Source organism: Phaseolus vulgaris, chromosome 4 (assembly GCF_000499845.2).
Source record: "Phaseolus vulgaris cultivar G19833 chromosome 4, P. vulgaris v2.0, whole genome shotgun sequence".
Lineage (NCBI taxonomy): Eukaryota > Viridiplantae > Streptophyta > Magnoliopsida > Fabales > Fabaceae > Phaseolus > Phaseolus vulgaris.
This window is the reverse complement of record NC_023756.2, coordinates 1,471,953-1,489,320: the sequence shown is the minus strand read 5'-3', so window position 1 is coordinate 1,489,320 and position 17,368 is coordinate 1,471,953. Positions and strand designations below refer to the sequence as shown.

The 17,368-nt window shown below is 36.3% G+C and overlaps 3 protein-coding genes across 4 annotated transcripts in view; 1 reads left to right on the top strand and 2 right to left on the bottom strand.

The window, feature by feature from the left end:
• Nucleotides 1-2,316: 2,316 nt before the first annotated feature.
• Nucleotides 2,317-17,368, bottom strand: part of LOC137836736 (putative disease resistance RPP13-like protein 1) — a 25,163-nt gene continuing 10,111 nt past the window's right edge. The window contains exons 2-3 of one of the 2 annotated variants that reach the window (XM_068645442.1): nt 2,728-2,942; nt 2,317-2,536 (exon numbers count right to left, since the gene is read on the bottom strand). The gene's annotated coding sequence lies outside the window, so the exon portion shown is untranslated. The other variant, XM_068645444.1, reaches the window with a different exon arrangement.
• On the bottom strand, nt 4,107-7,341 carry LOC137836739 (putative disease resistance RPP13-like protein 1). Its single transcript, XM_068645455.1, has one exon. It carries the CDS (start codon nt 7,274-7,276, stop codon nt 4,250-4,252), a length of 3,027 nt encoding a protein of 1,008 aa, XP_068501556.1. The 5' UTR covers nt 7,277-7,341; the 3' UTR covers nt 4,107-4,249.
• LOC137836364 (uncharacterized) overlaps nt 14,677-17,368 on the top strand; it is a 3,476-nt gene continuing 784 nt past the window's right edge. Inside the window, exons 1-6 of the mRNA XM_068645093.1 lie at nt 14,677-15,429; nt 15,513-15,719; nt 15,802-16,059; nt 16,144-16,797; nt 16,881-17,116; nt 17,193-17,360. Of these exons, the coding sequence (XP_068501194.1) occupies nt 15,163-15,429; nt 15,513-15,719; nt 15,802-16,059; nt 16,144-16,797; nt 16,881-17,116; nt 17,193-17,360 (1,790 nt within the window). The 5' untranslated portion in view covers nt 14,677-15,162. The remainder of the gene's footprint in view (nt 15,430-15,512; nt 15,720-15,801; nt 16,060-16,143; nt 16,798-16,880; nt 17,117-17,192; nt 17,361-17,368) is intronic.

Here is a 17,368-nt window from a genome sequence, read left to right as displayed (position 1 = left end):
TATCTTTTATGTAACAATTATATTATATTCATGCAAATTTAGTTGATGTACTTAATTTGGTTTATCGTCTTTCTTTGTCTCTTTATTTATCATTTTTTTAATTTGGTTCAATAGTAATTTTTATGCTATTTTAATGTACTTGTTCAGTCAAGATTAAGCTGGCTAATTGAATGTCATCTTAGTTCCTGAGATTGTTAAGCAATCCATTTAAATAAGTGGTATTGATGATTTTCATGATATTTTGATTTAAAATATGACAAGTTATATTAGAGTGAAGACAGAAAACAATTATTTCTTTAAGCATCATCAACTTTAAGTCCTTTTGAATAACATGCTTTCTTGTAGTTGCAACCATGTCCTTTCTTTGTAGAAATTTTTATTCTCTGTTTTAAGAGTGTCAGTTATCTACTTTTAGTTCAATCTTTGCAGATGGTCAAAATGGAGAAAATTAGTAACTGGATTCAATTTGGATTAATGCATGTTTATGTACCTTAGCTTTTTGTTTATGACACTCTTATTTAAGTGTTCATTATATTGTTGAGTTTTTTATTCATACTTCTTAGATTTCCTTTCATCTTAATTATAAAATCAACACAAGCATGGTGCTATCTCATCTAACCAAAATACTAAACTTTCTTTCTTCCAATATGTATTTACTACACACCAGTTTGAAAATCAAATCCTCTTAATCTTAGAACATGAAAGAAAAAAGGCCATAATACTAATATTGAACTATTATTATAGTCTTGTAGTTGACATTAATATAATGTTTGTAGTTGTTTTTGGAACTTCCATCAGATAATAAAGTATATTTTCCATTAACAAATATTCAAGCTTTACACAGCTAATCTACATCAGGTGACTGCTACACATATTCTCCTCTCCTAATTTTATAAACAAATGGAAAGACAAGGAGGAAAAGAAATAAAAAAACTAAAAGCTATTTGCAATGCTCACTACTTGAATGCCACTTCCCAACTCAGCAAGAAATCAAATACAATTCCAAGGTCTAAGAATGTATGTTTAGAAGCATTTACATTTCACAACTCCCTTTGCTTCAATCTTTCTCTGAGGTGTATTAGTTTTCCCTGGACCTGTTTAGGTAACTCATCATCTGATAACCCAATTTCAATCCCTTCTACTTGTTCTCTCTGTATAATATCATGCTACATTGGTAAAAACCGACTTTGGAAAGACCTATAGGAGAAATAGGGTACATCGATCACGTAAATAAATTTTAGGAGTTTTTTTAGTACTTTTAATTTTAATATATTATTTAAATAAAAATAATAATTTTCTTATCATTTAGATATAAAATATTTCTTTTAAAATGAAAATAATGTTAACATTTGAAACTCATGATAGAAATTTTGTACTTGGTTTATATATTTAGAAAGTTATGCTACATATAAAGTGTATGAATAAAAACTTAATAAAACTCTTTCCAATATAAAACTCCTCTTCTTATATTTTGTACTGTACATGCACAATCACTTGCATTTAGCAAAATGAGAGGGAGTGGAAGAAATCATAGGGAAAAGACTCTAAATCCACTCTTTGAATATAGAAGATTTGTAGAGAGGTGTTAGCTCCTAATAATGACTTTTTATCTCCAACTATACAAGACAATACTTGGTAAACAAGAAACTTTACACTTTTGTAAGTTTATTGTTGCTGTTCAGAGTCCTTACACTTTTAGTGCAGAGCAAGAGTTTTTCTGTTGCAGCAGGATTTCGAGATTGTAGAGGAGAGGTAATAAAATAGTAAAATATAATTAAGTTTTATTTTTGAATGGGAAGAGATATTAGAAGGATGTGAAATAAAACAGGAGAGAAACGATATTTTATTGGAAAAATCAGAATTGTTTGAGAATTTAATGAGGTTTTAAAACAGTTAAATGTGTTTGAATGTGTGTGTTGTGAAATCTGGATCCAATCAATGCTGAGTCTTTCGGAGAACACAATCATTCAGTCTTAAACCACTCACAGCACACTGAGAATCCACATAGATTCACAGTGTGTGTTCTTGAATTTTTTTGATTCACAGCTTATACACATGGCTTGCAATCTTTTATCTTTAATTTCCAACAAGCTTTTTTCACTGAGTTTTTTTTAAAAAGGTTATCTAAGAAGCTTATTGAAATAATAAAGAGGTTATATGAGTCATGAGCTCAAATAAACTTCCAACAAGCTCTTCAAAATACTTCCTTAGTTAGAATTAAAGTCCTCAATTTCTTCATTTTCTTAAGAATTCAGATAATGTTAGTCTTTTTAAAGGAAGATAAAAGCACAGACCACATAGGTATAGTGATCACTATTTGTTTAATGTCTTGTCTAAAAGTAAACCAAAAGCATAGCAGTAAAAGGAAAAGGAAAATAAAACTAGTTTATATTTAATACAAGTTCCTTGGAAACAGAATTCAGAAGAAGCCATTCTTAATGTACCCAATTTTCTCAGCTGTTTCCTTTCATCTTGTCTCCAGTCAATACCCCTAGCTACATTTTATCATGGACAGCCTTTTCAATATATCATGAATCTGTATTTTCGTTCAAAAATAATCAAGAACATGAGAACAGAACTGCATTCTATTAAGTTTATTTTCTTTCTCAGAAACTTTATTAATTTAACGCTCCACACATACATTAAGAAGAAAGATGGATAAGTGTGGACAAGAAAATAAATTTTCTGGAATACCAAGCTAAAGGGTGGTGATGGATGGAACTATACCTTCCAACTACAGAGTAATCTTTGGAGAATAAACGCCACATGCTAGAACTTCTGCACTTCACAATTTTTAGTGTCTACATCCACTTTCTGAATATTCAAGTCACAACCATCGATCACTATTTCTTGAAGGAAGTGGTAATGGATCATGGGAATTTTCACAACTGGGTATGTCCAAAAGCTGAAGGCATGTCACCAGAACCAAACTCACTCTATATCTATAAAAGAAAAGGCTGAATTTCAATGTTGGAATATTTGTTAATTATCTGAGAAAGACTACAATCATATTGCCAAAGTATCGTATAAAAGATGCTTTAAAATAGTAATTAAAATTAAGATATTTCTAATCCCAGGTATTTTATATTATTTAGTTGAAGTCATGCATTAAATGAACTAACTAGCAGGGTATGAATCAAATAATTTATAAAACATCAAGTTGAGTTTTATCTTACTGAGGGCATGAGGGTTTGACATCTTAACACTCATATTCTGAACAATATTCAAGCTATTTCTATTACTACTTTTTCTCTAAACCTCAGTCTTGATTGAACACCATAAGACTTCTTTTAATGTTTAAATATCTTGATGGAATATCACAAGAACTTTTTAATAAAGTAAAAAGTAGTTTAAAAATACTTTTTAAATTACAATTACAAGTTCCTTAGATACAAAATGTCCCTTATGTCCACAACAGTTTCCATTCATCTTTCCTCCACTCAAAACCCATAACTTAACTTTTGGGATCATTTAATTTCAGTGATCTATTATTAAGTTTTAAGTTCATTTTTTAAGGCTATGAAAACAAATATACTTAGATAAATGAAGATGATGCCGCCATAACTTCCAATCCAACTACAGAATACTCTGTTCGGAATGGATGCCAAATGCCAGACCACCTTCACGATTTTCGTAGTATTCTAAAACTAGGAAACACATTTGGTTGGAATTTAATTTCAACAGAACAATTGAAATAATTTTGAACGAAAATAAGAATAAAATAAAAGTAATTGAATAATGAAAAACGTAGCTGAGCCATCCTCCTTTAATAAATATCATGAGTTTAAGTATAAGATGTGCTGCTCTTGTTTGGAAAATGGCAATTATAGGGTTAGCGTTTGCAACTAAGAAAATTGTAATCCAAAAGGTACAAAGATATTGTGGAGAGTTTGAACCTCTTGTAGTGGTAGACAAATTGAAAATAGGGAAACGTCTAACTTTGATTTTGTGACATGATCGAACATCCAGTTTTTGGATGTGAGCAATCTTTGTCCAGTCTCTGCCATCTGGATTCCGGCAACGCTCCTTCAGCAATGGACAATTCACGATTGTAAGAGAAGAGATGGATTTGGGGAGACCCTCCGATGGTAAGCATTCAAGGCTGAGACAACCATCAAGTGTGAGAGAGGAGAGGTGGCAGAGACCTTTGTAGTGCATCTTTTTAAGATTTGGACACCAACGGATTTCTAGAGAGGTGAGAGAGCGTGGCAGCAAAACTTCATCGGGAAAACACTCCACCTCCAAATGTTCAATAAACAAGTGTTGAAGACATGTGTTGGGATCCAAGTTCTCTCTCAAGGAGGCGATAAGTTTTAAACATGAAAGAGACATTTTTTTTTATATTTAATGGCAAACCTCCATCTAGGAACAACTCAACTTGTGGACAATTAGTTATATGCAGCATGGTAAGGGAGGGAAACATGATTTGCATGGGTTTGGGAAACAGGAATGATTTAAATTCAGGGAAATCATGAATACGTAGATACATGAGATGATTATGAGCGTACTCCTGTGAAATTCTTCTTATGCTTTTGCAACCATTCAGTAAAAGAGAACAGAGCATTGGAAAGAAATCTAGTCGAAAGATTGTAAGAGTTTCTGAGTCCATACTGTTTCCACTAATTCTGAGCTCTTCACTAACAACTACTTTCTTTAAATGAGTATCTTTCAGTTTGGGACATCTATTCACACTAAGCTCTTGAAGACGTGGAAAAGAAGTAGTTTTACACTCCCATTCTTCCCATTCCTTCATATCGTAGAATGACAGACGCTCCAAGCATGCAAATGAAGAGTTGCTCCCATAAAATTCAGCACCAATTCTCACTATTCCATCAAGCCCTCTAATAATGAGGGTTTTCAGTGATGACAAAAGTCCAATGGGAGGCAAACATAGGCAATGTTTACAGTTCTCCAACTTTAAGAACACCAGATTTGATAACGAATTATCGAATACCCAACTTGGGAATTCTATACCACTGTAGTTCCAAATGAACAAACGCTCCAAGTGTTTGTGAGGTTGTAGATTCTCAAGTACTTTCTTTTCTTTCCTTGGATCATAAGGGATGTGGTTCGACTTCCATTTTAATTCTAGCTTCACAAGGTGTTTATCTTTCACATTTGCTTCTAATGCATCCAAAGGATTCAAAATATTTTGCACGTCATTGATTGATAGCCTTCCATGAAGATTTAGTCCTCCCAACTGCTTAGTACTGACCTCACTATTTCTATCCACGAAAAACGGATTTAGTACTTGAAGATTCTTCAATTCTCCAAAATGCACTGGCATCTTTGTAACTTTTGTATATCCAAATTCCAGGCAACGCAATTTGGTAAGTTTATGCAAATTTAAGGGCAACTCCTCCAAATTTAGACAAAAGTTCAACTTCAGTATTAGTAAGTTATAGAGTAAACATATTGAGTCAGGTAGCTTTTGTATGCCAGTACCCGAAAGATCTAACGAATGAAGATGTTTAAGATCACATATAGAATCTGAGACCTCTATAAGGTCTAAACAACCATAGAAAGATAACATGCGTATAAACTTAATCTTAGAAAACAAATCATGTATCGAATTCTTGATATGCCATTCAGATACCCGATTTTCTAAGATAGGAAGAAATGAACGAAGTCTCTTAGCATCACTTAAAATCCCAAAACCATCAAAACCTTCAACATCACGAACTTCAAATGAAAAATGACGGGTTTTATTCGGTATACATCCGCCTTTATGTAATTTCAACATGAAACAAAAATCCACAGAGACAAGTTTTGCCAAATCATTCAGAAGGTCATGCATGACGAAACATCTCCCAAAACTTGAATGTTGAAAAAAAGACATTGACAGTAGATCATTGAAGTACTCTTCACCAACTTCTTCTGGATGTCTAATCTGTTGTGGACTCTGGAGAAAATTTTGGGCCATCCACATCAAAATTAACTCCTCCTTCACAAACTCATAATCTTTAGGGAATAAGGCACAATAAGCAAAGCACCTTTTAAGATGAGAAGGAAGATAACGATAGCTCAAAAATAGTGCTGGGATAATTTCACTATCTTCTTTTGTTAACTCCCATATCTCACTTTCCATTATGTTTTTCCAATCTGAAATGGATGACTTTGTACGTAAAAGGCATCCAATTGATTTCAAAGCTAGAGGCAATCCGTCGCACTTCTCAACTATCCTTCTACCAATCACCTTTAGCTCATCATTGAATTCATGATCACCATCTTTAAATGCATGATTTGCAAAAACTTTCCAGCATTCATCTTCTTCTAATTGCTTTAGAAGATGCACTTTAGACCTCATGTTAGAAGCAACTTTCTCACCACGAGTTGTGACAAGAATTCTACTTCCTGGAGCCCCATAGCTAAGAGGAGTTCGCACAGCTTCCCATTCTTCTCTTCTTTCGTTCCAAACATCATCCAAAACAAGAAGAAATTTCTTTCCAGACAATTTTCCTTTTAGTTTTTTGTGAACCATTTCTAGGTTCCCACTATCATCTGTTTTATCAGTGACTGCCTCAAGAATTGTTCTTGTCACGGTCAAAACATGAAAATGATCAGAAACACAGACCCAAGCTTTGATATCAAATTTTGCATCTTCGATCTTTGGGTCATTATACACATGTTGAGCGAGTGTGGTCTTACCCAACCCACCCATGCCCACAATGGAAAGTATTGATGGGTGGTTAGGATTGTCGGTTTCAGATGTGAGCCAATTAATGATTATATCTTTGTCAGAATCTCTGCCATAAATAACACTTTCAACCACCAAGGAAGATGATGGCACTTTACTACCTGATCCATCACCAGAATAAGTACGCTTTTTCAAACCAAGAGCACCCTTTTGGTTTGCAAGATATTCTAGTCTCTCCAGGACTTCTTTCATCTCAGATTCAATTTTCCTTTTAAATGAAGTGAAAGTAGAGTTGAAGAAATTTGATACCTTGGAAGTAAAGGTTTGAGGTTCGAATTGAGCTTCCACTTGACATCTGGTGAGTTCATAGTCTATTTCACCCAAAAGATCCTCTGCATCAAAGACAGCCTCTTTGACATCACAAAGCCATGCTTTGACTTGTGGATCTGTCAACTGCTTTAGTTCAGCATCATCGGCGAGAGCGTTGATGGAGTGGAGCATGCTGTTCAAATTGCTGAGAAGCTTCTCATCAAGTTTTCTTCCACGAAAGAAGTGTAGAAATTGAGGAGAAGCGAGTCTGTCGAATGAAACCTGAAGAAAGGCCGAAAGAAGAGCACCACCAACAAGTTCTGCTGCCATGGAAGGAATTGGAAAATGATTGGAAGAATGGAAATGAGTAAGTTGAAATGCAGTTTGTGAGAACTATTCAGCCGATGGATACAATATGTATTGATAGGGATAGTAGGAAAGTATTTTAGAAAGGATGAGTTGACTTTAAGGATGGTGGAACATCCTTTTCTCACAACATGTATGACTTTATATTATATTATTAATATTAATATAGTTTACAACATGCTCAGAAAGGACCTCTCCAAAATCATGTTCAGAGAATAATAATGTTTCGAGAATAATTTTGCTTTTATATTTATATGTATATTTAGGAAACAATGTATGAAGAAGGAAAGGGTCTTATTTCTTTAATATCTAATATGCTGAATTTCAAACAATCACATCTGAACTGATACTCTCTGTTTTCTTAATTGCTAGATTTTTTAAATATTTATAATTTCACTTATATATTGTTTTCAAAATTCAAAGAAATGTTTAATTACTTTTTATAGCTTGTATCTTTACTTTTCATCTAATCATAATTAATTTATATAAATGTATTTATCATATTGACTTAAATTTTTTAGTTACAGTAAGCCAGATCATTTGTCTATTAGGTATAATAGCAATACAATTTTTTTAACAATGTATACAGACTCTTAACATAAATCAATGTTTAGTTGTACATCAATCATAATAAAATACTCATTCCATCTACCAGAGTTATTGGAAATTTGAGGATCCATGGTGGAAGAGAATAACGCCACAAAGTATCATCTGACAGTTCAACAAATGAGTTGAAATTGTGAATTGCATGAGTTGATTTCTCTAATGTAAGAGTCCAAGAGGTGACAGTTTCAATATACAAGATTTCTAGAAAGGTGTTGGCTCCCAAGAATACCTTTTAATCTCCTTCTATACAGAGCCAAACATGGTTAACAAGAAACTTCACACTTTTGTTAGTTGCTGTTCAGAGTCTTTACACTTGTATGCACAATTTTTCTGCTGCAGGAGAATCTTCAGATTGTGGACTAAGGAGAGGTAATAAAACAGCAAAACATACTTAATTATCACTTTAGATTTGAAATAAAACAGGAGAGACATGATTTTTTCCAAAGAATCAGAATTGATTGAGAATGGATACTTAATGAGACACAATCTATTCAAATTTTGTTGAAGATTGAAGAGTGATTTCTTAAATACCTGTCATGCAGATTTTCAAAAAAACATGAGAGAAGGCAGCCTATCAAGTGCAATGAAATCTTGAACAGTTAAATGTGTAAATGTGTGAATGCTGACAACACAACCATTCAGTCTCAAACCAGACGTAGCACTCAAAACCACCCATAGATTCATTTAACAGTTGCACTTTGTCCCACCATCTTGGCACCACTTTCCTCTTTATCCATCAAAACTTTTGACATCATCGAATTCAAATGAAAAATGACGGGTTGTTTTCGGTATACATTGGCCTTTATCAAATTTCAACCTAAAACAGAAATCCGCACAAACATATTTTGCCAAATCATTCAGAAAGTCATGCATGACGAAACCCCTCCCAACACCTGATTGTTCAAGGAAAGACCTTGACAATAGATCATTGAAGTACTGTTCACCAACTTCTTCTGGATGTCTAATTTGTTGTGAACTTAAAAGTCAGGACGTTTTGTTTTCGGAAAACAAGTTTTGTTCACTCTCGGTCTGGGACCTACTACGGCTTGCTCTTTGGGTTTTTTGGTCTAAAATTTTTACCAGACATTCGTCACTAGGTCTATATTGTATTGGCTGAGATTTGAGCCCCAGATTCGTCCCACAAGACTAACAATAAATTTTTTATTCATCACTGCCAGGGCTGAAAGGAAGGTTCGTTTGTGTGCGAAACTGTTTGATGTTTTTCATGGGTGAATACTCATCCGTTTGACCTGAAATTTGTCGTGTTTTGTCCCAAATTCAGTGGAGATTCTTACGTGGAATTTCAGGAAAAAACTATTTGGGGAGAATTTCTGTGCCTAATTTCTGCAATTTCATTCCAGGTCCGTATTTTGGTCTGAATGTTTTACCAGACATTCGTCACTGTGTCTATTGAGTTTTGGCTGAGATTTGAGCCCTAGATTCGTCCCACAAGACTGGCAATAAAGTTTTTATTCATCATTGCCAGGGCTGAAAAGAAGGTTCCTTTGTGTAAGAGGCTGTTTGATTTTTTCATTGGTGAGTACTCATCCGTTTCACCTGTAATTTGTCGCGTTTTGTCCCAAAATCAGTGGAGATTCTTACGTAGAATTTTAGGAAAAAACTATTTCGGGAGAATTTTTCAGAAATTTCAAGGCTATCCTCTACTGAATCTTGTGAAATTCCGCCCTAATTTCTGCAATTTCATTCCGGGTCCGTATTGCGCTAAAAAAATTGACACAAGTACTTTCATATGCTGTTTGCACCCAGGTAAGGAGGCACGTCCATAAACAGATCACAAAAAGAAGATACGGGGAAGAAAAGTCAGGACGTTTTGTTTTCGGAAAACCAGTTTTATTTACTCTTGGTCTGGGACTTACTAAGGCTTGCTCCGTGGGTATTTTGGTCTGAAATTTTTATCAGACATTCGTCACTGTGTCTATTAGGTTTTGGCTGAGATTTGATCCCCAGATTCGTCCCACAACATTGGCAATAAATTTTTTATTCACCACTGCCAGGGCTGAAAGGAATGTTCGTTTCGGTGCGAAACTGTTTGATTTTTTTCGTGGGTGAATACTCATCCGTTTGGCCTGAAATTTATCGCGTTTTGTCCCAAATTCAGTGGAGATTCATACGTGGAATTTTAGGAAAAAAATATTTTGGGAGAATTTTTCAGAAATTTCAAGTCTATCCTCTACCGAAACATGTGAAATTCCACCCTAATTTCTGCAATTTCAATCCGGGTCCGTATTGCGCTGAAAAAATTCACACAAGTACTTTCATATGTTGTTTGCACCCAAGTAAGGAGGCACGTCCATAAACAGATCACAAAAAGAAGATACGGGAAAGAAAAGCCAGGACGTTTTGTTTTCGGAAAACTAGTTTTCTTCACTCTCGGCCTGCGACCTACTACGGCTTGCTCTTAGGGTATTTTGGTCTGAAATTTTTACCAGACATTCGTCAGTGTGTCTATTGAGTTTTGGCTAAGATTTGAGCCCCAGATTCGTCTCACAGGACTGGGAATAAATTTTTTATTCATCACTGCAAGGGCTGAAAAGAAGGTTCGTTTGTGTGCAAAACTGTGTGATTTTTTTCGTGGGTGAATACTCATCTGTTTTACCTGATATTTGTCGCGTTTTTTCCCAAAATCAGTGGAGATTCTTACGTGGAATTTTAGGAAAAAAACTATTTGGGGAGAATTTTTCAGAAATTTCAAGGCTATCCTCTACCGAAACTTGTGAAATTCCGCCTTTATTTCTGCAATTTCATTCTGGGTCGGTATTGCGCTGAAAAAATTCACACAAGTACTTTCATATGATTTTTGCACCCAGGTACGGAGGCACGTCCATAAACAGATCACAAAAAGAAGATACGAGGAAGAAAAGCCAGGACGTTTTGGTTTCGGAAAACCAGTTTTGTGCACTCTCAGTCTCGGACCTAAGACAGCTTCCTCCTTGGGTATTTTGGTCTGAAAGTTTTACCAGACCTTCGTCACTGTGTCTATTGAGTTTTGGCTGAGATTTGAGCCCTAGATTCGTCCCACAAGACTGGCAATAAAGTTTTTATTCATCACTGCCAGGACCGAAAGGAAGGTTCGTTTGTGTGCGAAACTGTTTGAGTTTTTTGGTGGGTGAAAACTCATACGTTTCACCTGTAATTTGTCGCGTTTTGTCCCAAATTTAGTGGAGATTCTCACGTAGAATTTCAGGAAAAAACTATTTCAGGAGAATTTTTCTGAAATTTCAAGGCTATCCTCTACCAAATCTTGTGAAATTCTGCCCTAATTTCTACAATTTCATTCGGGGTCCGTATTGCGCTGAAAAAATTCACACAAGTACTTTCATATGTTGCTTTCACCCAGGTAAGGAGGGACGTCCATAAACAGATCACAAAAAGAAGATACGGGGAAGAAAAGCCAGAACGTTTTGTTTTCGGAAAACCAGTTTTGTGCACTCTCAGTCTCGGATCTACTACGGCTTGTTCCTTGGGTATTTTGATATAAAATTTTTACCAGACATTCGTCACTGTGTCTATTGAGTTTTGGCTGAGATTCGAGCCCTAGATTCGTCCCACAAGACTGGCAATAAAGTTTTTATTCATCACTGCCATGGCCGAAAGGAAGGTTTGTTTGTGTGCGAAACTGTGTGATTTTTTTCGTGGGTGAATATTCATTCGTTTGACCTGTAATTTGTCGTGTTTTGTCCCAAATTTAGTGGAGATTCTTACGTAAAATTGCAGGAAAAACCTATTTGGGGAGAATTTTTCAGAAATTTCAAGACTATATCCTCTACCGAATCTTGTGAAATTCCGCCCTAATTTCTGCAATTTCATTCCGGGTGTGTATTGTGCTGAAAAAATTCACACAAATACTTTCATATGTTGTTTGCACCCAGGTAAGGAGGCACGCCCATAAACACATCGCAAAAAGAAGATACGGGGAAGAAAACCGACGACGTTTTGTTTTCGGAAGACCAGTTTTGTTCACTCTCGGTCTGGGACCTACTTCGCCTTGCTCCTTGGGTATTTTGGTCTGAAATTTTTACCAGACATTCATCACTGTGTCTATTGAGTTTTGGCTGAGATTTGAGCCTCAGATTCGTCCCACAAGTCTGGCAATAAATTTTTTATTCATCACTGTCAGGGCTGAAAGGAAGGTTCATTTGTGTGCGAAACTGTTTGATTTTTTTCGTGGGTGAATACTCATCTGTTTGACCTGAAATTTGTCGCGTTTTGTGCCAAATTTAGTGGAGATTCTTACGTGGAATTTCGGGAGAATTTTTCCAAAATTTCAAGGCTATCCTTTACCGAAACTTGTGAAATTCCGCCCTAATTTTAGTAATTTCATTCCGGGTCCGTATTGCGCTGAAAAAATTCACACAAGTACTTTCATATGTTGTTTGCACCCAGGTAAGGAGGCACGTCCATAAAAAGATCACAAAAAGATGATACGGGGAAGAAAAGCCAGGAAGTTTTGTTTTCGGAAAACAAGTTTTGTGCACTCTCAGTCTCGGACCTACTACGGCTTGCTCCTTGGGTATTTTGATCTAAAATTTTTACCACACATTTGTCATTGTTTCTATTTAGTTTTGGCTGAGATTTGAGCCCCAGATTCGTCCCACAAGTCTGGCAATAAATTTTTTATTCATCACTGCCAAGGCTGAAAGGAAAGTTCGTTTGTGTGCGAAACTGTTTGATTTTTTTCGTGGGTGAATACTCATCTGTTTGACCTGAAATTTGTCGCAATTTGTCCCAAATTTCAAAGCTATCCTCTACCGAAACTTGTGAAATTTCGCCCTTATTTCTGCAATTTCATTCCGGGTCCGTATTGCACTGAAAAAATTTACACAAGTACTTTCATATGTTGTTTGCACATAGGTAAGGAGGCACATCCATAAAAAGATCACAAAAAGAAGATACGGGGAAGAAAAGCCAGGACATTTTGTTTTCGGAAAAGAAGATACGGGAAAGAAAACGCAGGACGTTTTGTTTTCGGAAAACCTGTTTTGTTCACTCTCGGTCTGGGACCTACTACGGCTTGCTCCTAGGGTATTTTGGTCTGAAATTTTTACCAGAAATTCGTCACTGTGTCTAATGAGTTTTGGCTGAGATTTGAGCCCCATATTCCTTCCACAACACTGGCAATAAATTTTTTATTCATCACTGCCAGGGCTGAAAGGAAGGTTCGTTTGTGTGCGAAACTGTCTGATTTTTTTCGTGGGTGAATACTCATCTGTTTGACCTGATTTTTGTCGCGTTTTGTCGCAAATTCAGTGGAGATTCTTACGTGGAATTTCAGGAAATAACTATTTTGGGAGAATTTTTCAGAAATTTCAAGACTATCCTCTACCGAAACTTGTGAAATTCCGCCCAAATTGCTGCAATTTCATATGTTGTTTGCACTAAGGTAAGGAGGCACGTCCATAAAGAAATCACAAAAAGAAGATACGGGGAAGAAAAGCCATGACGTATTGTTTTCGGAACACCAGTTTTGTTCACTCTCGGTCTGGGACCTACTACGGCTTGGTGCTTGGGTATTTTGCTTTGACATTTTTACCAGACATTCGTCACTGTGTCTATTGAGTTTTGGCTGAGATTTGAGCCCCAGATTCGTCCCACAAGACTGGCAATAAATTTTTTATTCATCACTGCCAGGGAAAAAAGGAAGGTTCGTTTGTGTGCAAAACTGTGTGATTTTTGTCGTGGGTGAATACTCATCAGTTTGACCTGATATTTGTCTCGTTTTGTCCAAAATTCAGTGGAGATTCTTTCGTGGAATTTCAGGAAAAATCTATTTCGGGAGAATTTTTCAGAAATTTCAAGGCTATCATCCTATACCGAAACATGTGAAATTCCGCCCTAATTTCTGCAATATCATTCCGGGTCCGTACTGCGCTGAAAAAATTCACACATGTACTTTCATATGTTGTCTGCACCCAGGTAAGGAGGCACGTCTATAAACAAATCACAAAAAGAAGATACGGGGAAGAAAAGCCAGGACGTTTTGTTTTCAGAAAACCAGTTTTGTTCACTCTCGGTCTGGGACCTACTACGGCTTACTCCTTGGGTAGTTTGGTCTGAAATTTTCACCAGACATTCGTCACTGTGTCTATTGAGTTTTGGCTGAGATTTGAGCCCCAGATTCGTTCCACAAGACTGGCAATAAATTTTTTATTCATCACTGCCAGGGCTGAAAGGAAGGTTCGTTTGTGTGCGAAATTGTTTGATTTTTTTCGTGGGTGAATACTCATCCGGTTGAGTAGAAATTTGTCGCGTTTTGTCCCAAATTCAGTGGAGATTCTTATGTGGAATTTCACGAAAAAACTTTTTTGGGAGAATTTTTTAGAAGTTTCAAGGCTATCCTCTACCGAAACTTGTGAAATTCCGCCCTGATTTCTGCTATTTCATTCCGGGTTCGTATTGCGCTGAAAAAATTCACACAAGTACTTTCATATGTTGTCTGCACCCAGGTAAGGAGGCACGTCCATAAACAAATCACAAAAAGAAGATATGGGAAAGAAAAGCCAAGACGTTTTGTTTTCGGAAAACCAGTTTTGTTCAGTCTTGGTCTGGGACCTATTACGGCTTGTTCCTTAGGTATTTTGGTCTGAAAGTTTTACCAGATATTCGTCACTGTGTCTAATGAGTGCTGGCAGATATTTGAGCCCCAGATTCGTCCCACAAGATTGGCACTAAATTTTTTATTCATCACTGCCAATGCTGAAAGGAAGGTTCCACTAGTACAATGGCATACTATGGGTTTATAGAAGAGATATGGGAGATTGACTACACTAAGTTTTCCGTTCCAGTTTTCAAGTGTAAATGGGTTGATAATAAAAGTGGGGTTAAAATTGATGAATCAGGATTCACACTAGTGGACTTTCGAAAGATAGGGTATCGAGATGAGCCATTTATAATGGTTCAACAAGCATCTCAGGTTTTCTATGTGAAAGATCCTACGTCAGAACATTGGTATGTCGTTTTACACGGGAAAAAACAAGGGGAAGCCATAGATGATATTGAATATGGCGAAACTCGTTCATTCACACCAATGATAACTAATAAAGATGACGATGTACTTGATGATGTACATGCAACCCGTAAAGACCACAGTGAAGGAATTTACATATAAACATTCAACCCACATGCAACATGTAAATAAACATTTATAATTTTATGTATTATTTTTATATGATTTTAATTCGATGCACATTAACTAATGTTTGTTACCTAATTTTTTTAACAGAGACATGGATGACGACCAGACTCCAGTCAGACCTCGATCTGGGCGAGGTAGTAGAGGACCTACTAGATTGAAGCGTCTTGCATTGAGACGTGCTGCTGGTGAGAAGACACATGTTGACATTGACGTCAACACTGGAGTGGCTTTTGGTCCTAAGGCAGATGAGTTTATGAGCTATCTTGGAGTTGTTTCTCGTGAGAGGCTCTCCATTTTGATTAATTCATGGGATGAGGTTTCAGAGGTTGATCGGAACATGCTATGGGAGGATGTTCTGGTAAGCTTTACATTATTATTGTTATCATATAATGCTTTTTAATATTGATTAATTAATTTTAATTTCATGATGTTATTTTGCAGGCAAACTTTGACATTCCTGATGTGGAACCGCTTCGATCAAAGATATTATCCAATATCGCACTTAAATTTCGTACCTTTAAGTCAAGACTGACATCGAGATACATTTTTGGCGACCTTAAAGACGAAAATCCATGTTTAAAGTACCAACATATTGATGAAGAGACATGGCGTCTTTTTAGAGAAAGCCGTGAAAATGAGGCTTGGATGGTAAGTGAAGTAACTTTTTTGTTTATATAACATTAATAAGTTTATCTTATTTACTTCAGTTTGTTTATTTCAATTATGACAGGATCGTCGGAAGAAAGCTCAAGAGATAGCTTTGAAGAATCTTACCCCGCACGTTATGTCTCGTTCGGGGTATAGAAAACTTGAGCAAACACTGATGGTGGAAAAGGAGAAATCTCAACAGGGGACGTATTCTGAGAATGTGGAAACAGGGGTCACTTCTCCTCCACCACCTTTTCGCCATCAAAAATGGAAGAGGGCCCGAATTAAAAAGTCCGGTGCACCAAGTTCCGAGCAATCCGGGGTTATAATCGAAAAAATTGTAAGTTATTTTTGTTATTTTCAATTTTTTTAAAGCATTAATTATATTAATGATTGAAAATATGATTTTTGTGTACTCTTGCAGGATTCCTTGGAATCCGACGGTACATTTGTTGCTGAAGGTCGTCACGATATCCTGGTTGAAGCAATTGGACGACCTGAACACTCTGGTCGTGTTCGTGCCGCTGGACAAGGGGTCGGAATTAAACTTTTTTTTGGAGTTTCAGAACGACAGCCATCCTCCTCCTCCAAGAAGGAAACTCAAATGAAGACTAAGTTACGTGAAGAAATAATGGAGGAGATGAGAAAGGAGACTGATTTGATGTGGCTGGAGATGAAAAAGGAGAATGATCGAATGCGACAAGAGTTTCTATCGCAACAAGTTTGTGCTGAGCCGATTGAACCCCTTGTTAGTCCCACTCCCAAGAGCACAAAGGGGAGTTGTGTGGCTCCTCCAACATCAGGGGATGATATCAATGGGCAGACAGAGGATTGTGAGCTACTGGTAGTGGGCGGCAAACTTCCTCGGGTGGTGGCACTTGGAAAAGTCTATAAAAACGCCACCACCTTACATAGCGTTCCTCTCTCCCCTGATGTGGCGAAGGTAACTGTTGAAAAAGTACGATTTCCTGATGCTCGTGTTCCACTACCTTCAGATGAGGTAACCACTGTGGCCGATGCATTTCAGACATTCGTTGCCTGGCCCAGAGAGCTCATTCGATCTATGCCCGAACCTCATGTAATAATTTCGTTTCATTATATTATTTTTATTTATATTTATATATTACATATAATTTAATACAAATGTTGTTTATCTTGTAGGAACCTTTTCAGCCACCAACTCCGAAAAAGAAGCGTGAGGTTCCAGTTGACGATCCTATGGCTTCCCTACGTCTCATTGCTAGTCAGATTGGCAATGATCCTTTTCCAGTTCCGTGGGATAATACATTTTTTCAAATCAACACTGAACTGCCACTGATGATTTACAACACAGATTTATCAGAATTTATATCTGGGAACCAGGAGCTCAATATAAGTATAATTCAATTTTTTATGATGTAAGTATCTTTACCTATTATTCAATTTACTTTATGTTAAATTATTATTGATTATGCTTTAACTAAAAACTTGTAGGTTTTTGCATAGAGTCTGTATCACTGAGGGGAAGGAAAATATGTATGGATTCGTAGATCCTGCATATACTAATCCCGTTGGACCAAACTCAACTGAGACTCAAGCATACATCACTAACATCCTGGAAAAAGAGGGAAAACAAATTTATTTATGCCCTTACATTAATGAGTAAGTTT

Bases quoted from the DNA above. Each gene is read 5' to 3' on its own strand.
- LOC137836739 (XM_068645455.1), bottom strand. From the start codon at position 7,276: ATGGCAGCAGAACTTGTTGGTGGTGCTCTTCTTTCGGCCTTTCTTCAG.